This window comes from Tursiops truncatus, chromosome 20, assembly GCF_011762595.2.
Source record: "Tursiops truncatus isolate mTurTru1 chromosome 20, mTurTru1.mat.Y, whole genome shotgun sequence".
NCBI lineage: Eukaryota > Metazoa > Chordata > Mammalia > Artiodactyla > Delphinidae > Tursiops > Tursiops truncatus.
Window position 1 is genome coordinate 15,432,981 of NC_047053.1, and position 21,654 is coordinate 15,454,634.

At 54.8% G+C, this 21,654-nt stretch overlaps 1 protein-coding gene across 2 annotated transcripts in view; it reads left to right on the forward strand.

Moving 5' to 3' along the window:
- SEZ6 (seizure related 6 homolog) overlaps positions 1–21,654 on the forward strand; it is a 98,692-nt gene that overhangs the window by 75,883 nt on the left and 1,155 nt on the right. For both annotated transcript variants that reach the window (XM_073797793.1, XM_073797792.1), the window contains 13 exons: positions 9,637–9,832; positions 13,803–13,988; positions 17,060–17,228; positions 17,361–17,527; positions 18,105–18,299; positions 18,533–18,671; positions 18,783–18,979; positions 19,576–19,770; positions 20,153–20,344; positions 20,431–20,628; positions 20,907–20,945; positions 21,193–21,310; positions 21,395–21,497. In XM_073797793.1, the coding sequence (XP_073653894.1) occupies positions 9,637–9,832; positions 13,803–13,988; positions 17,060–17,228; positions 17,361–17,527; positions 18,105–18,299; positions 18,533–18,671; positions 18,783–18,979; positions 19,576–19,770; positions 20,153–20,344; positions 20,431–20,628; positions 20,907–20,945; positions 21,193–21,310; positions 21,395–21,497 (2,094 nt within the window). The remainder of the gene's footprint in view (positions 1–9,636; positions 9,833–13,802; positions 13,989–17,059; positions 17,229–17,360; positions 17,528–18,104; positions 18,300–18,532; positions 18,672–18,782; positions 18,980–19,575; positions 19,771–20,152; positions 20,345–20,430; positions 20,629–20,906; positions 20,946–21,192; positions 21,311–21,394; positions 21,498–21,654) is intronic.

The window sequence follows — 21,654 nt, forward strand, 5'->3', positions numbered from 1 at the left end:
CCTTTTTGTTCCCCCAAACATGCTTGCCACCCTACTCCTGTCCTCAGAGACTGACCCCAACCAGCCAGAAACCTAGAGCAGGGCCACCACGGTGCATCGTAGATGGCATCCCTGGAGCTATGTGACCAGAGGCACCTTGGCCCTTCCCTCTCCCTGTTCCACCAGCTCCCTGATGCCCAAGTTCTGTCACCATGACACTCCCCCAGACTCAGATCTACCGGCTGCTCCCCCTCTATCCCAACCCCCACGTGGTCCAGCCTCTGTCACCCGTCCCCTGATGCTGTAGTGGATGCCTCACTGGTCACTCCACTCACGCTTGCCCCTATTACCATCCTCCACCCACACTGCAGTCATTTTTCTCAAATGAAACTGATCCTACCTCCCACGTCTCCCCCAAGGGCCTCTAAATCAAGGCCAGTGCCTCTGGGCTCATCTCTAGCCACTTCTTCCCTTGTTCTCTACTCCTGCTTTGCACTAAACGGCTTGCAGCTAAGGGAATGGGTCAAGCGCACTTTCCCCACAAGCCCCAGTTTCACCTACTGGTCCCTTTGCATGGAAGAGTCATCCTCCTATCTCCTCCCCTAGGACTCAACCCTGGCATCACTTTTTCTGGGAATTCTCTCCTGATCCCCAAAGCCTGGGGCATCCCCCATCCTCGCTCATCACGCTGTCTCCTATGGGTCTGTTTATAGCTGTCATCTCCCCGGTTAGACTGTAAGCTCCTTGAGGGGTGCCTTGGTGTACACGGCCCAGACTGGGTTCTCCATGGGCTGACTGAATGAGTGGACAAATGAATGGAGGTGGGGAGGAATGAGGTGACATTTAATGTGACTCTGGAGACTGAATGGAGGTGGAGAGGAGAGGCATTCAGCCCAGTTGAGGGAATCAGGGCGGTGACTGAGGAGCACAGGGAAGGGGCAGAGGAGGAGTCCAGGGAAGAGGACAGCTCTGCCTATCCCCCATTCCCGGCCTGCTCCCCACGCATCCCAAAGCCCCTGGATCTGGGCCTAAAGCTCATCTGTCCTGGGGCAGCACCCTCAGCCCTGCCCTCTGGGGATGTCAGGTCCAGGTCTCTGAGCCAGGCCCTGCGGAGGGGGACATCCTCCCAGCACTGGTGGGCCCCTCCCCTTCTTTCTCTAACTGTTTGCTCCTGTTCTGTCAAGCCCTGTGCCCCTCGCTCTGGTCTGACTGGGAGGGTAATTAGGAACAGCCACCCCACCTCAAGCCATTAGCACTCAGTGCTGCTTAATTAAGGTAATTAATGTAAAATCAACACCTAATGAGTGGTGGCACTGGCTGTGGCTCACCAGGTGGAAGGCACCAGCTGCAGGTGTGGGGAAGGGGGTGGGAGGGGGCAGATGCCAGGCTGGCTGCCCCTCTGCAGGCCTGGGCTGGTTCTACCCCCAAGCCTACCATCCCCACTGACGCCCACTAGGCCAGGCCGGGCCCAGTCCCGAAGAATGGGCCGGGCCCATTCTCTCCACAATGAGGCAAGATGCTGCCTCTGCCTGCCCTGGCCCTGGCCCAGGCACAAGCCCCACCCTGGATACCCAGCCTCTCATGGAAGCCCCCGGAAGCCCTGGAAGCCCCGTATCTGTTGTCTGGTTCTGCCACATTTTTTTTATCAAATGTAAAAGCCGTTACCAGGCAACCTTGAGAGGAAGACCTGCCACAGCCCTGGATTGCTGTCAGGAGACATAGCAGGCAGATGAGGGCCCCGCCCTCTACCGTACCACCACTGGGCAGAGTCCTTGGGGACCCTGTCAGCCCTGATGGCCGGAGAGCACCTGAGGCCATGGCAGGGAGGGCTGGGTGGGGAGGGACAGAATCATCAGGGCTGAAGCAGGGTTTAAGGTTCTTCCATGGCCAGTTCCAGCAACCTCTGCTCCTATCTAAGCCTCCTGGCCACACCACACAGGCCACTTGGGGACCTAAAGAATTAATGACACTGCAGACCAATACCCAATGGGTAGTTGAAAAACTGAGGCCATGAAGGAAAGGGAATTGCCCAAGGTCACTCAGTTAATCATTAACTAATGTTTTGGTTTTTTAATTAATTAATTAATTTATTTATGTTTGGCTGCATTGGGTCTTCGTAGCTGCGCGCGGGCTTTCTCTAGTTGCGGCGAGCGGGGACTACTCTTTGTTGCAGTGCACGGGCTTCTCATTGTGGTGGCTTCTCTTATTGTGAAGCATAGGCTCTCGGTGCGCAGGCTTCAGTAATTGTGGCTCACGGGCTCCAGAGCGCAGGCTCAGTAGTTGTGGCGCACGGGCTTAGTTGCTCCGCGGCATGTGGGATCCTCCCAGACCAGGGCTCGAACCTGTGTCCCCTGCATTGGCAGGCGTATTCATAACCACTGCGCCACCAAGGAAGCCCTAACTAATGTTTTTTGATGAGTGAATTTGTTCCACAAGTACAGATTGAGCAATTACTATGTGCCAGGCTCTGTACTGGGCACTGGAGACATGGATCTTCACAGTTAGTGAGGGAGACAGAAATCATAAATGATGACCCCCCCCAAAAAAAAATGATGACCACAGAATGCACAGTGCTGTTGGGGATAGGAGTGGGAAGCACAGAGGACGATAGGAATTCCAGGATAGGGCACACTCCACCATGGGGGGGCCAGGGGGGGTCAGAGAAGGCTCCCCAGAGGTGATGATACCTGCTCTGAAGCCTGAAGGATGAGAGGCCAGCAGCCAAGCCTCAGCTGGAAAGCAGCAGGTAAGGCAGACTGGCCCTTGAAGCCTGCCCAGGCAGTTTTGAACGGGTGACCTTATTGCCTAGGAGCAGGAGGTGGGCTTAATGGCTTCTGGATTGCACTCCTGCCAGAGGCTAGGCCTGAGTGCAGTGCCCTCCTGCCCAGGGCTGGCAGTCGGGCCAGGCCACGCTGTGCACTGGGGGCAAGACAGATGAGACAGCTGGAATGCCCAGGAGGCTGCCCACTGCTCCTTCAGGCTTGGGGAGCGCTTGTGGCTTCTTCCCATCATGGGTAAGCCCCTGCCTGCCCTTCCGTGAATTCACAGGGATGGCTCAGGGTAGGTGGAAGGGATGGAATCCAGGCAAGGGGACTGGAGGAACCGTGGGAGGAGAGGAACTTTTTTTGTTTTTCGTTTTGGCCATACCACACGGCATGTGGGATCCTAGTTCCCCAACCAGGGATCGAACCTGAGTCCCCTGCATTGGAAGTGCGGAGTCTTAACCAGTGGACCACCAGAGAAGTCCGGAACATCTTAAAGACCCAAAAATCACACTCCTGTGCAGGTCAGCCTGACACCATGCTGAACCCCTGCCATGTGGCCACAGCTCAGGCTAAAGGCTGGGCCCCTGGGCAAGACCCTCTCAATCCCCTCCTTGTGAGGAACAGCCTCAGGGGTTCCAGAATCCCTAACAGCCCATCTCTCCATGGCTTAGACCACAGCCCCTCATAACCTGCTTCATCCCTGGCCCCCACCTCCCCTCAGGATGCTGCAGCTATCTGTGCCTTCTGAGGCCGAGGGTCTGGGCTGCCCGTAGGAAGAAGGCCAGGGCCAGCCCTCTGTGATGGGAAGAGGCTTGCCTATTTCAGCTGGGGATTGGGCACTGGGCTAGGCTCTTTTTTAGAGAGATCCAGAGAAGACCCTTCAGGGTGGGTGGGCATGAGCCCCATGGCCCATGAGGGTCCCATTTCCTCTCCAGGCAGCCAGCTCTCCTGAGAGCTCCAGGCCTTTCTGGGCCTGGCTCACGTCTCTCACTGTGCTTGGCGTTCCAAGAACCTTCCCGCTGCCAGCCCCATCTTGGCTTGGGTGCTCTCTGTACCATCTGGAGCCTGGACACAGCTGCCCACAGTCCCTGCCCTAGTGCCCCAGATGGCCCCATTGGAACACTGCTCTCCCATGCCAGCCCAGCTGCCAGTTTGATAACCAGAACACCCTACCCTTCTAGGCCAGGTCAGGGCCAGGCCTGATATGGACGCAGGAGTAGGGTGGTGGGTCAGGGGGGTGAGATTTCTCAGCAAGCTCCTCTTTCTTGGCTCCTAGAAGGCTTATCTGAGGGGGGGTCACAAGGGAGGAAACAGGTCTAGCCCCAAGGATTTAGGCCCCTCTTCCCCTCCCTAAAGCAGACCCTACCCCATAAGTGTTTGTAGACAAGCATCAGTTGAGACAAGAGCATAGAGGCTGTCACATAGAGCACAGAAACTGAAAGTGGGCTTCCAGTCCCGGTTCTGCAGCCCATCTCTCAGTCACTGGGCTAAGCCCTGGCCTTCTCTGGGCCTGTTTCCCTTTCTGTTAAAGGAGGTTGAACCAGATGATTCTGGCTTCTCCCAGCCAGTCCCTCTGAGTGTGGCTCCTTTTCTGGGTGGGAAGCTCCCTCATAGCTCAGAATGGCAGTGGTATCTCAGGCCCTTGACCCTGTTTCCTGCTTCCTAGCAGCTCAGAATCTGGGCTAGGGAGAGGGTGGCTCCCAGGTACAGTGCCTCCCAGGCAGAGCCCTGGCAGACCTGAGGTGAGGTGGGTCCACAGCCTGGGTGGGGCCCAGGTCTGTCCAAAAACGGGAAAGAGGACTGCTCATGCGCCCTCTCTGTGCTGAGCCCCGTACAGGCGGGATCTAACTTAACCCTTATAACCCCATGAGGTGGGTGTGATTATCCCATTTCACAGATGAAACTGGGGTTCAGAGATGTCATGTGACTTGCCCAAAGACCTATCAACTAGTCGATGATGGAGCTGGGAGTTGATCCAGGACTCAAGAGTCCCTATTCTTCCCCTGGCCCAGAAGATTGTCCTGTTGCAGAAAGAGAGTTCAGTTGGGAACAGTTGGAGAACTCCATCCCCAACCCCTTTTCTCAGCCCAGCCCTGCCTGCTCCTCTAGGAACCCCATCTGGAATTCTCCCAGTTTCGGGGGAGAGGCCTGGGATGCTTGCATGAAGACAAAGCACTGGACCAGGAATCAGGAGTCCTGGCCTGGAGTCCTGGCTTTGCCTTGGATTTACAGTGTGACCCAAAGAGGAGCTCTCAACTTCTCTGATTACGAGGTTCCCTTCTCTATAGGCTGGAGGTAAACACAGCCTGCCCTGCCTCCCTTATTGAGGTTTTGTGAGATCTGTGAGGATAATGGGTGTGAAAGAGCTTTGAAAACTGTAAAGGATCTCATGGGAAGAATTGTGATTCTACTACTGTTGGAGTGAGGGAGCACATGTATGTGTGGACATATGTGCCAGGTCACGTGTTTGAGGGAGTTGTGTGCATGCGGTGGGTTTAATGTCAGAGTACACACACAGGTGTCGGTGATCAGGAGAGCGCAGTGGAACAGGGGCCGTGGTCAGCTTCTGGGAGTGGGACTCAGGTACTGGGGGAGGGGCTTACACACAAGTCATCCCTGAGCTCATGGCCCGTGCAGGGTTGTACTAAGATGATTTTGTGCAAGGACTTGTGGCACCATCCTGTCTATGAGTCGCACCATTAGAGCATGTCCTAGAGACCGACTGGCAGCTTCCATGGGGACAGACAGGCCAGTCAAGGCTGATGGTCTGGGGTTGGCAGAGGGCAACCTGAATCCTCCCCACCTCCCATCCAGGAAGGAGTCAGCCCCCTCAAAGCAGCCATATTTCCTTCCTTGAACTGACCCCTGGTCTGCTGGAAGCTGGGCAGTGTTAGACAGCCCAGAGTCCTGTGGGAATTGTACTCAGCTCCCTCTGCTTCTGTCTTCCCCAGCCTGATCCCCAGCTCCCCTCTTGTCACTGGCTAGGGGTGTGGGAAGACAGCCGTCGTGAGCAGAGCTGACATTTCAATCTGTCTCCTGAGCCCTTCAGATGCCTGCAAATTACATCAAGACTTCATCACCCCCCTTGTCTAACACCAAGCCCTGTCTGGCCCCTGTCAGGCCTGGCCCTCAAACAAGTGACAAATTACATCTGGCCACTGTGGCAGGCCTGCAAGTGGGTGCTTGAAACCCAAGGGACCAGCGCTGCATAGACAGCCATTGTGAGAATAGAGTACCTTCTGGATAAGAGCCCCAAGTAATCAGGCCCACTCCATTCCATGCTCTCATGGCAACCCCTGCCACCAGGCCAGCTTTGAGGGGCCCATGCCTTCCCCAGATTGGAGGGGGACAGAGGTCTCAGCTCCCAGTTTTCTCAGCTTTACAGGCTTCTGGGGGGAAAGATGGCTCAACATCTTGAAAAAAGCCCAGTATGGCCAAAAACCACCTCCCTGCTAAACCTGGCGGACCTGGGACCCAGGAATAAAGATGTCTAGAAATCTGTCTGCGGGAGACACCCCCATGAGGTTAGGAGGAAGGGAGCTGCCTTTGCCTCCAGCAAGGCCAGGCTCTACTACTTAACACCTGTGTGACCTTAGCCTCTCCCAGCCTCTGTTTACTTAAGGGGACTTTACCACCCGCCTTACAGAATTCTGGTGAGGATGAAATATCTGTAAATAGTACAAGGCTTGACACATTGTAGGCGCTCTGTGAATGGTAATTGTTGTTATTGCTGTTGCCACCGTTGCTGGCTAAAAAGCAGGGTCAGGAGCTGGAAGATAGGGGTCAAAAGGGTGTTTGTGGGAACTAGGAAAAATGCTAACTTCACGTCTACTTCTCTGCCTTCACTTCATTAGTAATTCCCCTGCGGTGATGTCCTCCCTTTCTCCTCCTCCCAGGCCGGCCCTGCCCCCGTAAGGCGCTCTCAGCCCCACCTGCTCCACGTGCTCTCCCTGAGCCTGCAACCCCTCCACTCCCCCCTAGAGGATTCCTGCTGCATGCATTCAGTCCCACTTAAGGCAGAATTATATGCTGCCTGGCATCTCTCGATAATTACAGATTCCACGTGTGTGTGTCTTGTTTGCCCAACTCTAGAATCACAGAATCTCCAAGTTTGAGGGGACCTCATCCAGCCTCCGCCTGCTGCAGGAATTCCCTGAGGAATGTCCCTGGCAGATGGTCCAGCAGCCTCCACCCAAATGTGCCCTGGAGGGGAGCTCCTCATGGAGAGGCTGCACATCTGCCCCAGCACCCTGCCTTGCGTTTTCTCTTCAGCCCCAAAGATCCCCTAGGCCTTTTCTCCCAGGCAGGGGAGTCTGCAGGGCACGTATGCTCTCACCACCCACAGTCTGAGGGGCCCAGAGCCTAGCGCAGCTGCGTCCTTGGACCTGGCTGGGCTCAGCATGCTCTGTGCTTCTCAGTTTACAGAAATCTGCAAGGAATGTCCCTCTAGCGACCCACACATTCACCCTTTCCACACATCTTTATTGCAACTGGCCAGGGAAGAGGGCATTGTGACCCAAAATGCTACCTTTAGGCTTTATAAGAGAGACAGACGGTAGAGAGGCCTGAAGTAAAGGAACTGACTGGCCTGGCTTGGGAGGCAGAGGATGGTGGCCCTGAGACCTGAAAGAATGAGCAGCTTCAGCAGGAGAGGAAAAAACGGAAGGCATTCCCTGGGCTGGATCCTGCATATGCAAATGCCCAGAGGAGGGGAGTGAGGCATGGCCTGTGGCTGCAGTGAAGATAAGAGGCTGGCAGAGCTGCTGAGGCCAACTGTGAGCTGGGAAGTTTGGACCTCTTCCTGTGGACAATCTGAAGTCACCCACAGGGTTTGGGTAGGAGAGAGACATGGTCCAATCTTGAGACAGCCGGGGCCAGGGAGATGAGTTGGGGATGGGAGGGGTGAAGGCCAGGTGAGGAACAATGGGTGGGGGGGAGGGTGGTAGGTAATCAGAGCCAAGATAGAGACAAAGGGATGGAGAGGAGGAATCAACTGAAATATTTGGGAGATAAGATTAGGAAGGATTTGGTGACTCATTGGATGCCACTTAACTAGCCCAGGAGGATAATCTGTGAAGGTCCTACCTCAGAGCAACATAGTAAGGACCTTGGAAACCATGTAGATCAATGCTTCGGAATCACCTTGTTAAAATGCAAAGGATGAGGACTTCCCTGGTGGCGCAGTGGTTTAGAACCTGCCTGCCAATGCAGGGGACACGGGTTCGGGTCCTGGCCGGGAAGATCCCACATGCCTTGAAGCAACTAAGCCCGTGTGCCACAGCTACTGAGCCTGCACTCTAGAGCCCGGTGTGTCACAACTACTGAAGCCCGCGCGCCTAGAGCCCGTGCTTCGCAACAAGAGAAGCCCCCGCTCGCCGCAACTAGAGAAAGCCCGCGAGCAGCACCGAAGACCCAACACGGCCAAAAATTAATTAATTAATTAATTTTAAAAAGAGAGAAAGAAAGAAAATCAGAGATATAAAAAAAAAATGCAAAGGATGATTTAGTAGATCTTAGGTGGGGTCTGAGCTTCTGCATTTCTAACAAGCTCCCCGGTGGTGCTGATGCTGCTGGCCCAGGGACCACATTCTGAGTAGCAAAGATTCACACTAGGCATTTTATATGATGGAGAAAATGAAGCTCCAATAGTCGGCATACTTGTCCAAGATCACATGGTTAGGACTAGGTCCCAGACCTCTGGGCTCCCAATCCAGTGCTCCTTTACCAGGCCACACTAACACTTCCCCTCTGGGCAGAGTCTGTTGCTGTCCAATCCTTGTTGAATGAAGGCATGGAGCCCAGAGGATGCTGCAGGGATTGAAGGTCTAAGGGTGTTGGGGTGGTGGCAGAGGGGCCTGTGACAGCCAGAGGAAAGGACTGGAAAAAGAGGCCCGGAGAAGAGAGAACAGAAGGGTGGCTGGCACGTGGAGGGGCGTGGCATAAGGCTAGGCTGAGCAGTCAGCAGAGGCCAAGTTGGGCAGGGCCTCGAGGGCCACAGCAAGGAGTCTGGACTAGATACTGTGGTCTTTGTGGGCTCACTGGAGAGCCACGGATGATTTAAATAAGGAAGCACCATGAGCAGCAACATATCAGGGCTATTCACTGGCTGCAATTCAGAGAATATGAGGTGGAGGGAGAAGTGGGTTAAGCCCTGCAGGCAGGGAGGCTGGCAGGAGGCTGCTGCGAGGGTCTAGGTGAGCAATAACAGCGAGGACAGGGGAGGTAGCAGCGGGGATGAAGGGCAGTGAACAGAGTTGGGGGCCAGTTGACAGGAAGGAATGACGGATTTGATGTGGGGTATAAGGGAGGAGGAGAGATGCCAGTTTCTAACTTGGGCCTGCAGATGGATGGTAAGGTCATTCCCTGAGATGGGGAGCCAGGGGAGCTGCCAGCTGGGGGAAGCGGGTGCTCAGTTTGAGGCAGGCTGGGTGTGAGAGGACAACAGAGGATGTTCAGGGGAAGCTGATGTTTAAGAGCCCACCTTGCTGGCCAGGCCCTCGGCAGACACCATCTAGTTCAACACACCAACCGCATCCCCACCTTACCAGTGAGAAAACTGAGCCTAGAGCTATGAAGGGACAGGAAGCATTTGGTGTAGCTGAAAAGCTTTGGAAACAGACGTGTTTACAAATCCCACTTGTGCTACTCTCTATGTGACCTTGGATAATTTACTTGATATCTCTGAACTTCAGGTCCCATTTCACAGGGTTACTGGGAAGGTAAAATGAGCTCTTCCTGCACTGAAGTGCCTAGCTCAGGGCCGGGGCTCCAATGCCCAAGGGGCACTGAGGATTGGCCATGCCCCGGGCCTGCAGGAGCCTGAGGGCAGCAGGGCTCAGTCAGCAAAAAGAAGCCTGACTCTTCTGCTTTGCTCTGTTGATTCTATGGACAGGTCCAGAACATCAGCCTCCGAGAAGGGGAGACAATAACTGTGGAGGGCCTCGGGGGGCCTGACCCCTTGCCCCTGGCCAACCAGTCTTTCCTGCTGAGGGGCCACGTCATCCGCAGCCCCACCCACCAAGCGGCCCTGAGGTTCCAGAGCCTCCCACCACCCGCTGGGCCTGGCACCTTCCATTTCTACTACCAAGGTAGGCCTGGGTAGCTGAGGAAAATACCAGCCCAGACTGGCTGCCCTCCTGGGGATCTCTGGTGCTGTTACAGCCTGGGGGAAGCATGGAGAGACTAGTAACATACAACTCAGTTGCCCAGGGAAGCTCTGTACAACTGGAGGTGAGTATTGCCCATCTGATACCTCCAGGACCTTCCCTGTTCCACCTACCACCCTGCAGAGAACTGGTCTCAAAGGGGGACTGACACAGAATCAGGCAGCCCCAGGTGTGTCCCTTGCCACTCATTCATTCAGTCAGTCAGTAAACTTTTCCTAGGCATCTGCTCCTTGCGAGGCCTGTGCTAGAGACTGGCAGTATCAAGATCCAGCCAAGTCCTTGCCCTCAAGGAGTTCAGAATCTCCTCAGGAGGCAGACACCTAACAGGCAGTAACAATAGAAGGCCTCTCCCCAAATGCAAGGGGGTCGAGGTCAAAGGGGCTTGATAGTGACCATCTAAAGGTCCTTAGCTACCAACCTGGCCTTCCTGAACTGCCTCACCTGGCCATGTCCCAGTCAGCTCAGAACACCGCTGGAAATAGGAGAGTGGCATGATGTAATAGGAAAATCACAGACTCAGGATATGGGCACATCTGTGTCTGAATCTCCTTCCCACTGGCTATTGACCTTGGACAAGTCATTTGACCTCTCTAACCCTCCTTTTCCTCTGTTGTAAAATGAGTCCAAAACACCTACTCCACAAAGTCATGGTAGGGATGAAACAAAATGGTGCATGTCAAGGGCTTAGCACACATCCAGAAAGAAACCGGAACTATGTTAAGGAGCTAGTAGGATGGGAAAGGGAGGAAAAGGGGTTTGGGACTCTATCCCTCTCCCATCAGTATCCCTGTTGGCCCCTTCTTCCCCAAAGTCTTCTTGATCCCTTGCACTGCTGTGACAAGGTAACCAGTTCAGACTGGGGAGTGCTAATGGGGAAATGATTGACATGAACAATTGGCTTGCATTGTCAGGGACCACTTCCGCGGCCCTGCCAGGAGCCACAATCACTCCTCTGGAGATGGGGATGCTTGGACCCCTCCCCTAAGGAGTACTCACCCCTTCCTGGCCTCTCCACCTAAACTGGGGGAGCAATCTGGTGTGGCAACAGGGAGCCTGGTGGCCATCAGGGGCTGGCCAGGGGCTTGTCAGAGGCAAGGGGCCAGCTGAGGCAAGGGTGAGCATCTAGGCAGCCCGACCAGCCTCCCTAACGGCTCATCAGTCCTCCCTAGCAGTGGGCATAATCATACCACGGTAACCTTCTCTCTTGCTGCAAATTCCTTTGCACAAACCCCCAGACCTTCTCTCTGTTGGGCCAGACAAAGGTGGCTGAAAGGCAGCGAGTTGGAGGCCTGGCGAGGGGTGCAGACCCCAAGGAGGGGCTGGGAAAGCTGGCCCAGTCCTGCCTCTTTCTCAGTTCCCAGAAGCCCTCCCTCCTCGCCCAGTTTTTGTCAATGATCAGCTCTTTCCTTAATGAGTGTAATTCCCCTAATTATAGGCTGTAATTAGCCCTGATCCCAGAGATGGGAACAGGAGCGTGTGCTCATACGCGCATCTCCCTGGGCTGGAGAAAGAGGGTGCCAGAAGAGGGGGTGAGGGGCCCTGTACCCACACCCCTGTCAGAGCTATCCAAGATAATGTTGGAGATCATAAGGTTGGACCCTCATCTGCAGAACCAAATTCCAACTCCCCTCCCACAACCTCAGGCAGGGTGAGGAAGTAGAAGGTCCTGCCAGGCATCCCCCTCCTCCCTCCTGAATATTCCTGGCACTGGACTTGGCCCCAGAAACAGATGCCAGGGAGAAAATAGCTCAACAGATTTCAGTGATGCAGGCTCCCCGGGAACAGTCGTCATGGCAACAGGAGGAAGCTCGTCTTGGGAAGTGGCACTTTACCCACCATGGAGTCTGGGGGCTTCATTGTCTGCCCCCAGCCTCCTGCTCTCACCTCATCCCAGCCCAAGTTCCTAATCTGTGAAATGGGGGACCTCCCTTCCCGGACCTGTGATAAGAACTCATGGGGAAGATGGAAGTACAAGTGCTGAGCACGACCTCTGGCTCATGACCTAGACTGCCCTCAGTGTCACTCCCCCCTCCATTCTGGGTAGAGTGTCCCATCCCATCCCAGCCTGGGGTTTCTCCCCAGATCATTGTGAGTGGCCGCCCTGAACAACCACCCAAGACAGCCTTCATTATTACTCTCAGGTTTCTCTGACTCCTGAGCCCAGGTTTCTACTTCATGTGGGAAAGCAGGTGGGAAAGAGGAGATATAAAGCAGTGGGCTCTAGGGCCAGGAGTTTCAAGCACCCACTCTACCACTTACTGACTATGTGGTCAGGGCAAGTCCCTCAGTCTCTCTGAACCTTGGTTTTCCTCACCTGAAGGTGAGTTAATAACCCCTAACTTCCTCCTAAGCATGTTGTAGACATCAAGTAAGAAGAGTGTGAAGGCACTTTAGAGGCTGGAAGGTGCATGCACATGAGTGGTGCTTTTGTTAATCAAACTTACAAACAATAACAGCGAGCTGGTGTGTGCAGTATTTGTTCTGGGCCAGACACCGCACATATATCCTCTCACTTAACCTCTCATGTAACAACATTGGATGCAAACTCCAAATGGGTGGGTAAACAAGGAAACTGAGGCACAGAGAAGTTATGTAACTTGCCCAAAGTGGCACAGCAAGTAGGGGAGCCTGTATTCAAACCCAGGCAGTCTGACATCAGAGCCCACCTCCTAAGCACTGCCCCATACTGACTACCAATCACAAGCAATCACTCATTGGCCATTCTTTTAAGAACTCTGTGAGAGACGGATGAGTAGGAATCATCTCCCCCTTTCACAGACCTAGTAACTAAGACCAGGACAGGTGAAAATCACAAAACTTGTGTCTGGACCCTCGTCTGCCCAGAGGCAGGCTTTTCTTATATTCATACAAAGGCACACAGAGGCTTGTAGAGTCCCTGCCTGGACCTTTCTTCCTATCCACCTAGTACCATCAGTAAGGGTGGGCCTCCTCCACCCCGAGACCCACGAGTGGTTCCTCAGTCTAGACGGTCCTCATCTCTCCCACCACCTCCGAGGGTTTGCAGACTATAGCCCAGACTCTTCGCTCAGCCCCTCTCCTTGACCACCTCTCAGACCCAAGCCCTGACCCCTATTTTTAGCTAAGGCCCCAGTTTGGCACTGGATTGGGATTGGCCGGTTTTTTTTTTTATAGGATTTGCTGCCACCATTCGGTCATACTTGGTATGACAGTTCTAAAAGTTACCAAGTTTCCCAGGGCAACTTGTCCCTCCCACAACTTCCTTGAAGGCGTGTCCTGCCTTGCCACCCTCGACCCATCCTGTTTTTAAAAAGTCCTCAGCCCTTGCCATCAAGCTTTTTAGCATTTCTCAGTGAATACTGGGAAAGCTTTTACTGTCTCTGACTTAAGTGTTTCCTGCTGTAATTCATATTTGTCCCCTATAGGAAACATAATATCAGTACTTTACATCAGTATAGGCTTTTCTCTATTTCAAGTTCTTTCACATCTACAAGTCATTCAATAAACATTTCTTGGTTCCAGAGGTACCAAGCTGAATAAAATACTATCTCATTTATTCTCACAATATCCCTGTAAGTGGGCTGGCATTTTGAACCTCATTTAACAAATGAGGAAACTAGGACACAGAAAGGCGAAGTAACTTGCCTAAAGTGTCAGAAAGCTTGGACCAGAACCCAAGGCTCCAACTTCCACCTCTGTACTTGCTCCATTAACCAGCCCAGGCTGCCGGAAATATCACTGGCACCTTCTGGGGAGGGGATCAGAGTCTCTTCTGGAATTCCTGATGCTTCCTCTGACACCTCAAGGCAGGCTGGGGCAGGCCCCTTTTGCCCTGGCTATGACTCAGCCCACTCAACACACACACACACACACACACACACACACACACACATCACCCATTCTCTCTCTGCAGCCTATCTCCTGAGCTGCCGCTTTCCCCGACGTCCAGCTTATGGAGCCGTGACTGTCACCAGCCTCCACCCAGGAGGTAGTGCCCGCTTCCACTGTGCCACTGGCTACCAGCTGAAGGGTGCCAGGCTCCTTACCTGTCTCAACGCCACCCAGCCCTTATGGGATTCTCAGGAGCCTGTCTGCATTGGTGAGTAGCCCCAGGGGACTCAGAGCTGAACAGGGGAGTGAGGTGGGGGGCTCATTCCTGCTCTCTGTTGCTGTCTGGCACCTTCATTTGCTCTCCATAAGGAAGCCAGAAAATGGCCACACACATCAGCGGCGTTCACCCAACCTGCACTTATTGAGCACTTACTGTACGGAGGCACCACAGGTATACAGAGCAGAATTAAACAGGGACTGTGCCTTCAGGGAGCGCACAGTTCCAGGAAATGGGAGTGAAAGAAAGTACATGGGTCACCAGCTTCCAGAGCAGGGAGTTAAAAGTACCAATGAAGAGGGAATTCCCTGGCGGTCCAGTGGTTAGGACTCAGTGCTTTCACTGCTGTGGGCCCACGTTCGACCCCTGGTCGGGGAACTAAGATCCAGCAAGCTGCACTGTCAAAAAACAAAACACAAAAGTACCAGTGAAGAGACAGAGTGACCTGGGATAGGGGGAAGCAATCATCCTTAGCTGGGTACTTAGGAGGCTTCCTAGGGGAAGTAAGCGTTGAAGGTTTGACTTTTTTTTTTTTTTTTAATGAGTGTTGAGTTGTATTAACTATTCATACAGCTGTTATTTAGATGATCATATGATTTTTCCTTTGATCTGTTGATGTGGTAAATTATAGTAACTGATTTTTAAAATTTATTTATTTTTTATTTTTTTATTTTTGGCTGTGTTGGGTCTTCGTGGATGCACGTGGGCTTTCTCTAGTTGCGGCGAGCGGGGGCTACTCTGTTGTGGTGCGCGGGCTTCTCATTGCTGTGGCTTCTTGTTGCAGAGCACAGGCTATAGGCGTGCAGGCTTCAGTAGTTGTGGCACGTGGGCTCCATAGTTGTGGCACGTGGGCTCCGTAGTTGTGGCACACGGGCTTAGTTGCTCCGTGGCATGTGGGATCTTCCCAGACCAGGGCTCGAACCTGTGACTCCTGCATTGGCAGGCGGATTCTTAACCACTGCACCACCAGGGAAGTCCCTGGACATTTCAGTGGAGGGAACAATGTGGGCAGTGACACAGAGGTGAGAAGGTGAGGGAGCATTTAGGGACACAGAAAACAGCCAGGTTTGGCTGAGGCCTGAGACATGTGGAGGGGGCAGTGGGAGGGCCTTGAATGTCAGGCCAAGACACTGGGTGGGGAGCTGTTGAAATTTTGTGAGATGGGGAGGGAGGGGCTCAGAACTATTCCTCAGGAGAGACAGCCGGGTGGTGTCTGGAGGCTAGGCAGCCAGCCAGGCAAGACGGTTTGAACTTAGACAATGACTTCGGGAATGAAGAGGAGGGAAGTGTTTCCAGAGTCACTGATGAGGGAATGGGGGGAAGGAGGAGACTCCCAGGTTCTGGCCCTGGGTGATCAAGGAGTCTGAGATTGCTGCCAGTGGAGTGGGGCTTGTTGGCAGAAGGGAGATGGAATGTTTAGTTTGCAGTGTGAAAGGCAGCTTGGGTTTTTGATACTTATTTCATTCTATAAACTCTTTCTAGGTGCCAGGTATAAGCAGAGGTGAATAAGCCAGACACGGGCTCTGCCCTCAAGGAGCTCTCTGTCTGGTGGGAAGACTGGAAAGCAGCTCAGGAAGTTCAGTGCAGATGGAGCTGTGATGGGGGGAACTCAGGGCACAGTGGGGAATCCAAGGGAAAGAGAGCGTCTCCAAAATGAGGAAGGAGACAAGGAAAACTTCCCAAGGAGAAGGCAGGGAAGGATGACAGGCATGTTAGGGTCAGGGAAGTGGAGTGGATTCCTGGAACAGCACCTGCAAAGATGCGGAGGCATGAAGCAGCACACTGTCGTGAGGACATGGTGAGGTGCACCTGAAGAAGCGGGTGTACGGGGAAGGGCTGACGCTGAGTCAAGAGAGAGTGGTTTATAAAGGGCTTGAACACCCTCTTGAGGCTGGACTTTATCCTGAGGGTAATAGGGAGCCACTGAGGAATTTAAGTGGACGATGGGGCATGATCAGATTTGAAGGGCAGTTCCATTCTGAGACCAAGCAGAAAGGTGAGTCTGCCCCCTCTGCAAAGAAGCAGAGAAGAAACTCACCACAACTCCTTCCCCGGAAGCTTTATTAGGTTAAAATATTCTGCAGTCTTGAACACTTGGAGACAAAGGCACCGGGTCTTGGCCATGGCAGCCTGGTCTCTGAGAGCTGGTCCAGAGCTGCGTGTCCAGGAGAGGAAAGCGCTGCCTGAAACCAGCCACACTCCTGTTGCCTGAGACCCCTTCTCTGGCCCCATCTAACTGCCAGGAGCCCGTGGCCAAGTAACTCAGCAGCCCTCAATGATGGGGATGGGAGAGCTGATAAGCCTCTGCTTAGGAAGAGAGGACGGTCCCAGGCCAGAGGGACCAGTGCTGGAAAGGCCCTAAGGGGTCAGCCCAGAAATGACAGTGGTAGTGATGCTGTTTCAGACAGCATTCAAGACCATCGCCTGGCTAGCAATGCCTGCTAAGGGCACAAGAATTGGAGGTGGACGGCATGCATACCAGGTGTTTGTCATCCCTGATCTAGTCCCACTCTCTTTTTTAATATCCATTCACTCATTTTATTCAACAAACATTGAATACCAACTCTGTGCCTGGCCTGAAAAGACTTGGTCCTTGCCCAAGGGGGCCTACGTAAGGGACATATCCAATAATAACTGGTTTAAGAAAGTGACATGAGGTAGAGACAGCAGATATACCCAAGAAGGTTGGATATACCCTGCAGCAGATATACCCTGGTAAGGGGTATTAATAAAGTTCACCTGGGCAGGGGAAATCAGGGATGGCCTCCCAGAGGAGTCAGCAGAGAGGGTAAGTGACTTACCCAGGGCCACACGGCTAGGCAATGGAAGATCTACCTTAGTCAAGGGAGTTGCACATGAAGAATAACAGAGGTGTGAAAGGTTAGGAGGTCGGCTGCCTGGAGCAGGGTCACAGGGGCAAAGGATTGACCTTCAGGGCCATGAAAGCAAGCTCCCTGCTGGCCCGTGCAGAAGGTACAGAGCTGGGATGGGCAGAGAGGCTTGTTAGGCTGTCTAGGATCCCACTGGCCAGCCCAGCCCACCGTCCCACCCCTGTCTCACAGCTTCCTGCGGTGGAGTGATCCGCAATGCCACCACGGGCCGTATCGTCTCTCCTGGCTTCCCGGGCAACTACAGCATCAACCTCACCTGCCACTGGCTGCTTGAGGCTCCCGAGGGCCAGCGGCTGCACCTGCACTTTGAGAAGGTTTCCCTGGCAGAGGATGACGACAGGTGAGGGGGTATCCTGGTGGGATAGCAGTGCCTGGCCTGGTAATACCCTGCTGGAGGGATGGTACCCAAGCCTGGGGCCTCACCCCACTCGACTCAGCGACCAGCCACGCAGCTGCCGCTCTCCTGGCCCAGGCTCATCATCCGCAATGGGGACAATGTGGAGGCCCCCCCGGTGTATGATTCCTATGAGGTGGAGTACCTGCCCATTGAGGGCCTGCTCAGCTCCGGCCGACACTTCTTTGTGGAGCTCAGTACTGACAGCAGTGGTGCGGCTGCAGGCATGGCCCTGCGCTATGAGGGTGAGTCTGCTGGGACCTAACTGGGGGTGGGGGTCTTGAGCCTGGGGTCTCTTCTCACACCCTCCCCCTCTGCCTCCATTCCATTATCACGCCTTCCAACTCAGCCCTTGCTCACCTGCCACCCAGGTCCCCTCTCCCTACCCCTCTCCTGAAGTCCAGGATTCTACTCCATCTTTTCAGGAGACCCCTGCCTGGACCCAGGACCTCTGGTCCAAGAGAATGAATTCTCTAGAGTTTGAAGAACAAAAATGGCCCCAACCCTTAGGGAAGGAGAATTGCTACAAGAGACATCCTAGCACCACTCATGCATGCATGTGTTCATTATTCAAAAAACATTTATTGAGCACCCTCTGTGTACTAAGCACAAACTAGGCACTGGGAACACAATGGTAATCAAGATGACCTCCTGAGCACAATCGGGACGGATGCTCTGGGCTGTCCCTGCCCTCTGCTCCAAATCTCAGACATACATCTGCAGTCAGGAAGAGAAAGGCCTTGGGGAGGGAAGTAGGCGGACAACTGCCCCCTGTGTTTGCTCCAGTCGAGGCTGAGCTGGGCTGGGCCCTGTGGTTTGCAGCCTTCCAGCAAGGCCATTGCTATGAGCCCTTTGTCAAATACGGCAACTTCAGCAGCAGCGCACCCTCCTACCCTGTGGGTACCACCGTGGAGTTCAGCTGCGACCCTGGCTACACCCTGGAGCAGGGCTCCATCATCATTGAGTGCGTTGACCCTCATGACCCCCAATGGAACGAGACAGAGCCTGCTTGCCGAGGTCAGTAGACACCAGTAGATGGGCCTGCCAGGGCAGGGAGCAGGGTGGGCACCAGGGAGCCAGCCACAGGGCCTGGGACCACAGGGGCCCTCTGACATGTGTGATTCAAGCTTCCCCCTGAGGAGGAGGTGGGGGGCTCCAAGCAGTGGGTAGGCACTCCTGTGGGCCGGTGGCTGCTCCAGGACATGGCACTGGGGGGAACGCGGAGGGGATGCGCCTCCTCTGCTTTCCAGCTGTGTGCAGTGGGGAGATCACAGACTCGGCCGGCGTGGTGCTCTCCCCCAACTGGCCAGAGCCCTACGGCCGTGGGCAGGACTGCATCTGGGGCGTGCATGTGGAGGAAGACAAGCGCATCATGCTGGACGTCCGAGTGTGAGTGCCCACTGGGCTTGGCCAAGCTACCTCCTGAGCTCTGGGGACATCTGTCACCCAGCCCGTCCTGGGGTCCCCGGGCCCACCCTTCCTGACAGTCCTCCTCCACAGGCTGCGCATAGGCCCTGGTGACGTGCTTACCTTCTACGATGGGGATGACCTGACAGCCCGGGTCCTGGGCCAGTACTCTGGGCCCCGTGGCCACTTCAAGCTCTTTACCTCCATGGCTGACGTCACCATACAGTTCCAGTCAGACCCCGGGGCCTCAGTGCTGGGCTACCAGCAGGGCTTTGTCATCCACTTCTTTGGTGAGCTTGCCCCTGCCCCACCCTGCTGCCTGGGGGAAAAGGGATGCCAGGATGCAGACCCTGAACCATGGCAAGTCAGAGAGTCCAGGGCAATGAGGAGCCTGAGTGCTCTTATCTGATGAGGGAAAGCTGGGAAACTCCAGGTATCACCTTCGGGAAGCTAGTCTTGTTCTCCATCTTCCCTGAGGGCCCAGTGAGAGGAAGCAAGGCTCCGCTGCAGCAGGAGGGATTTGGGTAGACAGCAGGAGGAACCTCATAACAGAAATAGGGAACTGAGGAGAGGTGTTCGTTTCTACCTTTCTAACAATCTTTGACAGAAATGACAATTTTCCCCACCCTACCCAATCCCTGAGGAATTGGCCAACGTGCTTCTGGAAGTAAGGCCAAAGCTTAGGTGACAACCCTGGAATCTAGGAGACACAATGATGCCAGGGACAGGCAAGGAGGGGCCCTTGAGCAGGAAGGCATGAATCGCTGAGCCTGCCTAGGCCAGGCTAGGCCCAGGACAAACTGGCAGGAGCCGGAGTGCCCTCAGGGTCAGGGAGGCTAGCACAGTCCCTTTGGTGCTGCTGACGGCCTGCTCTTGCTGCCCCCAGAGGTGCCCCGTAATGACACGTGTCCGGAGCTGCCTGAGATCCCCAATGGCTGGAAGAGCCCGTCGCAGCCTGAGCTGGTACATGGCACTGTCGTCACTTACCAGTGCTATCCTGGCTACCAGGTGGTGGGATCCAGTGTCCTCATGTGCCAGTGGGACCTAACCTGGAGTGAGGACCTGCCCTCCTGCCAGAGGGGTGAGTGTACCTGTTCCCCATATTCTCCCCAGCGCAACCTACAAGCCTCTCTCCTGGATTCTGACCCAGACTCCAGCCATTATTAACTGGTATTCATAGCCTCAATTTCCTCATCTGTGAAATGGGATAATACTTTCTCATAGGGTCATCCGCCAAGTACTCCGAGTATTTCGTTCCTGGTATATGGCCAATCAGTATTTGTTGACTCTGATGGATGGGAAGGGGCGAATGAGGAGATACACCAGCAAAAGGGTAGGGGCAAATAAATAGGGGTGGAGCCGTATGCCATGAAGATGTTGGCTGACTTGGAACAAAGCCAGCGTGGACTGGCTTTTGCTGAGTTCTACTTGGGCTACTTCCCCCCCTCGCCCCCCACCCTTAGTGACTTCCTGCCATGACCCTGGGGATGTGGAGCACAGCCGACGCCTCATATCTAGCCCCAAGTTTCCCGTGGGGGCCACCGTGCAGTACATCTGTGACCAGGGTTTTGTGCTGACGGGGAGTGCCATCCTCACCTGCCATGACCGCCAAGCCAGCAGCCCCAAGTGGAGCGACCGGCCCCCCAAATGTCTCCGTAAGTCTCAAATGAGGAGGAGGGGAAGATGCTGCCTCTGGAGGCTAGGGGCCTGGCACCCTCACTGGGCTCTGCCTGCTTTGCAGTGGAACATCTCAAGCCGTGCCATGGCCTCAGCGCCCCCGAGAATGGTGCCCGCAGTCCTGAGAAGCAGCTGCACCCAGCGGGGGCTACTATCCACTTCTCATGTGCCCCTGGCTACGTGCTGAAGGGCCAGGCCAGCATTAAGTGTGTACCCGGACACCCCTCACATTGGAGTGACCCCCCACCCATCTGTAGGGCTGGTGAGTGCCCTGCCACCCCCGGAACCTCTGCCTGGCCCATAGGGCTGCTCTGGCAAAGATGTCAAGTGCTGAGAACCAGAACCCCCTGCCCATGCCCCCTTCCTGTTATTCTTGGTCTCCCCAGTCTCTGCCAGATCCTTCTGACCTGGTGACACCAAGACAGATTCTGGGATGGGCTCTCCTTGGACAAATCCTTCCCATGATCAGCCCACTCCCTACCTTAGTGGTTTGGTTCTTTGGGCTCATCCACTGCCCTTGGCCCTCCCCTCTTGTTCCAGCCTCTCTGGATGGCTTCTACAGCGGCCGCAGCCTGGATGGTGAGCCCCCAACCTTGAGGGCCAGGGAAATAATCTCCCTGCCCCTAGTTCTCACAGCTCCCAGGCCATGGGTTCTCTGAGGAGGGAGGGCAGAGAAAGAGAGAGAGAGGTCTGGGACTAGCGGGGCAAAAAGCTCCTTCCCTGCCCCCAGCCAGCTAGAGGGAGCTGGTGGCTGGATGCCCCTGGGCAGAGGTGAGGGGATATGGGACCCAGGCCTCTGCCCCAATCCCATCCTCTGTGCTTTCAGTTGCCAAGGCGCCTGCTGCCTCCAGCACCCTGGATGCTGCTCACATCGCAGCTGCCATCTTCTTGCCGCTGGTGGCAATGGCGCTCTTGGTGGGAGGTGTGTACCTCTACTTCTCCAGGTGAGTCTGGCTTCCCTTCCTGCCCTGCACCCCTGACTCACTCCTGCCCAGCACTCCTGACTCACAGGCTTCTCTGCCACACAGGCTCCAGGGGAAAAGCCCCCTGCAGCTGCCCCGAACACGACCCCGCCCTTATGACCGCATCACCGTGGAGTCAGCATTTGACAATCCGACTTACGAGACTGGAGTAAGTACCCATACCAGGCTTGACACCCTAATCAGGACCCAATCCTATGCTCCCTTGGGCAGGTACCCCTAAGGGTCCTGCCAAGCCCTCTCTCTTTCCCTTTCCCTTTCCCTTTCCCTTTCCCTTGGGAAGGTGGATTATGGACTGACGAACCTTT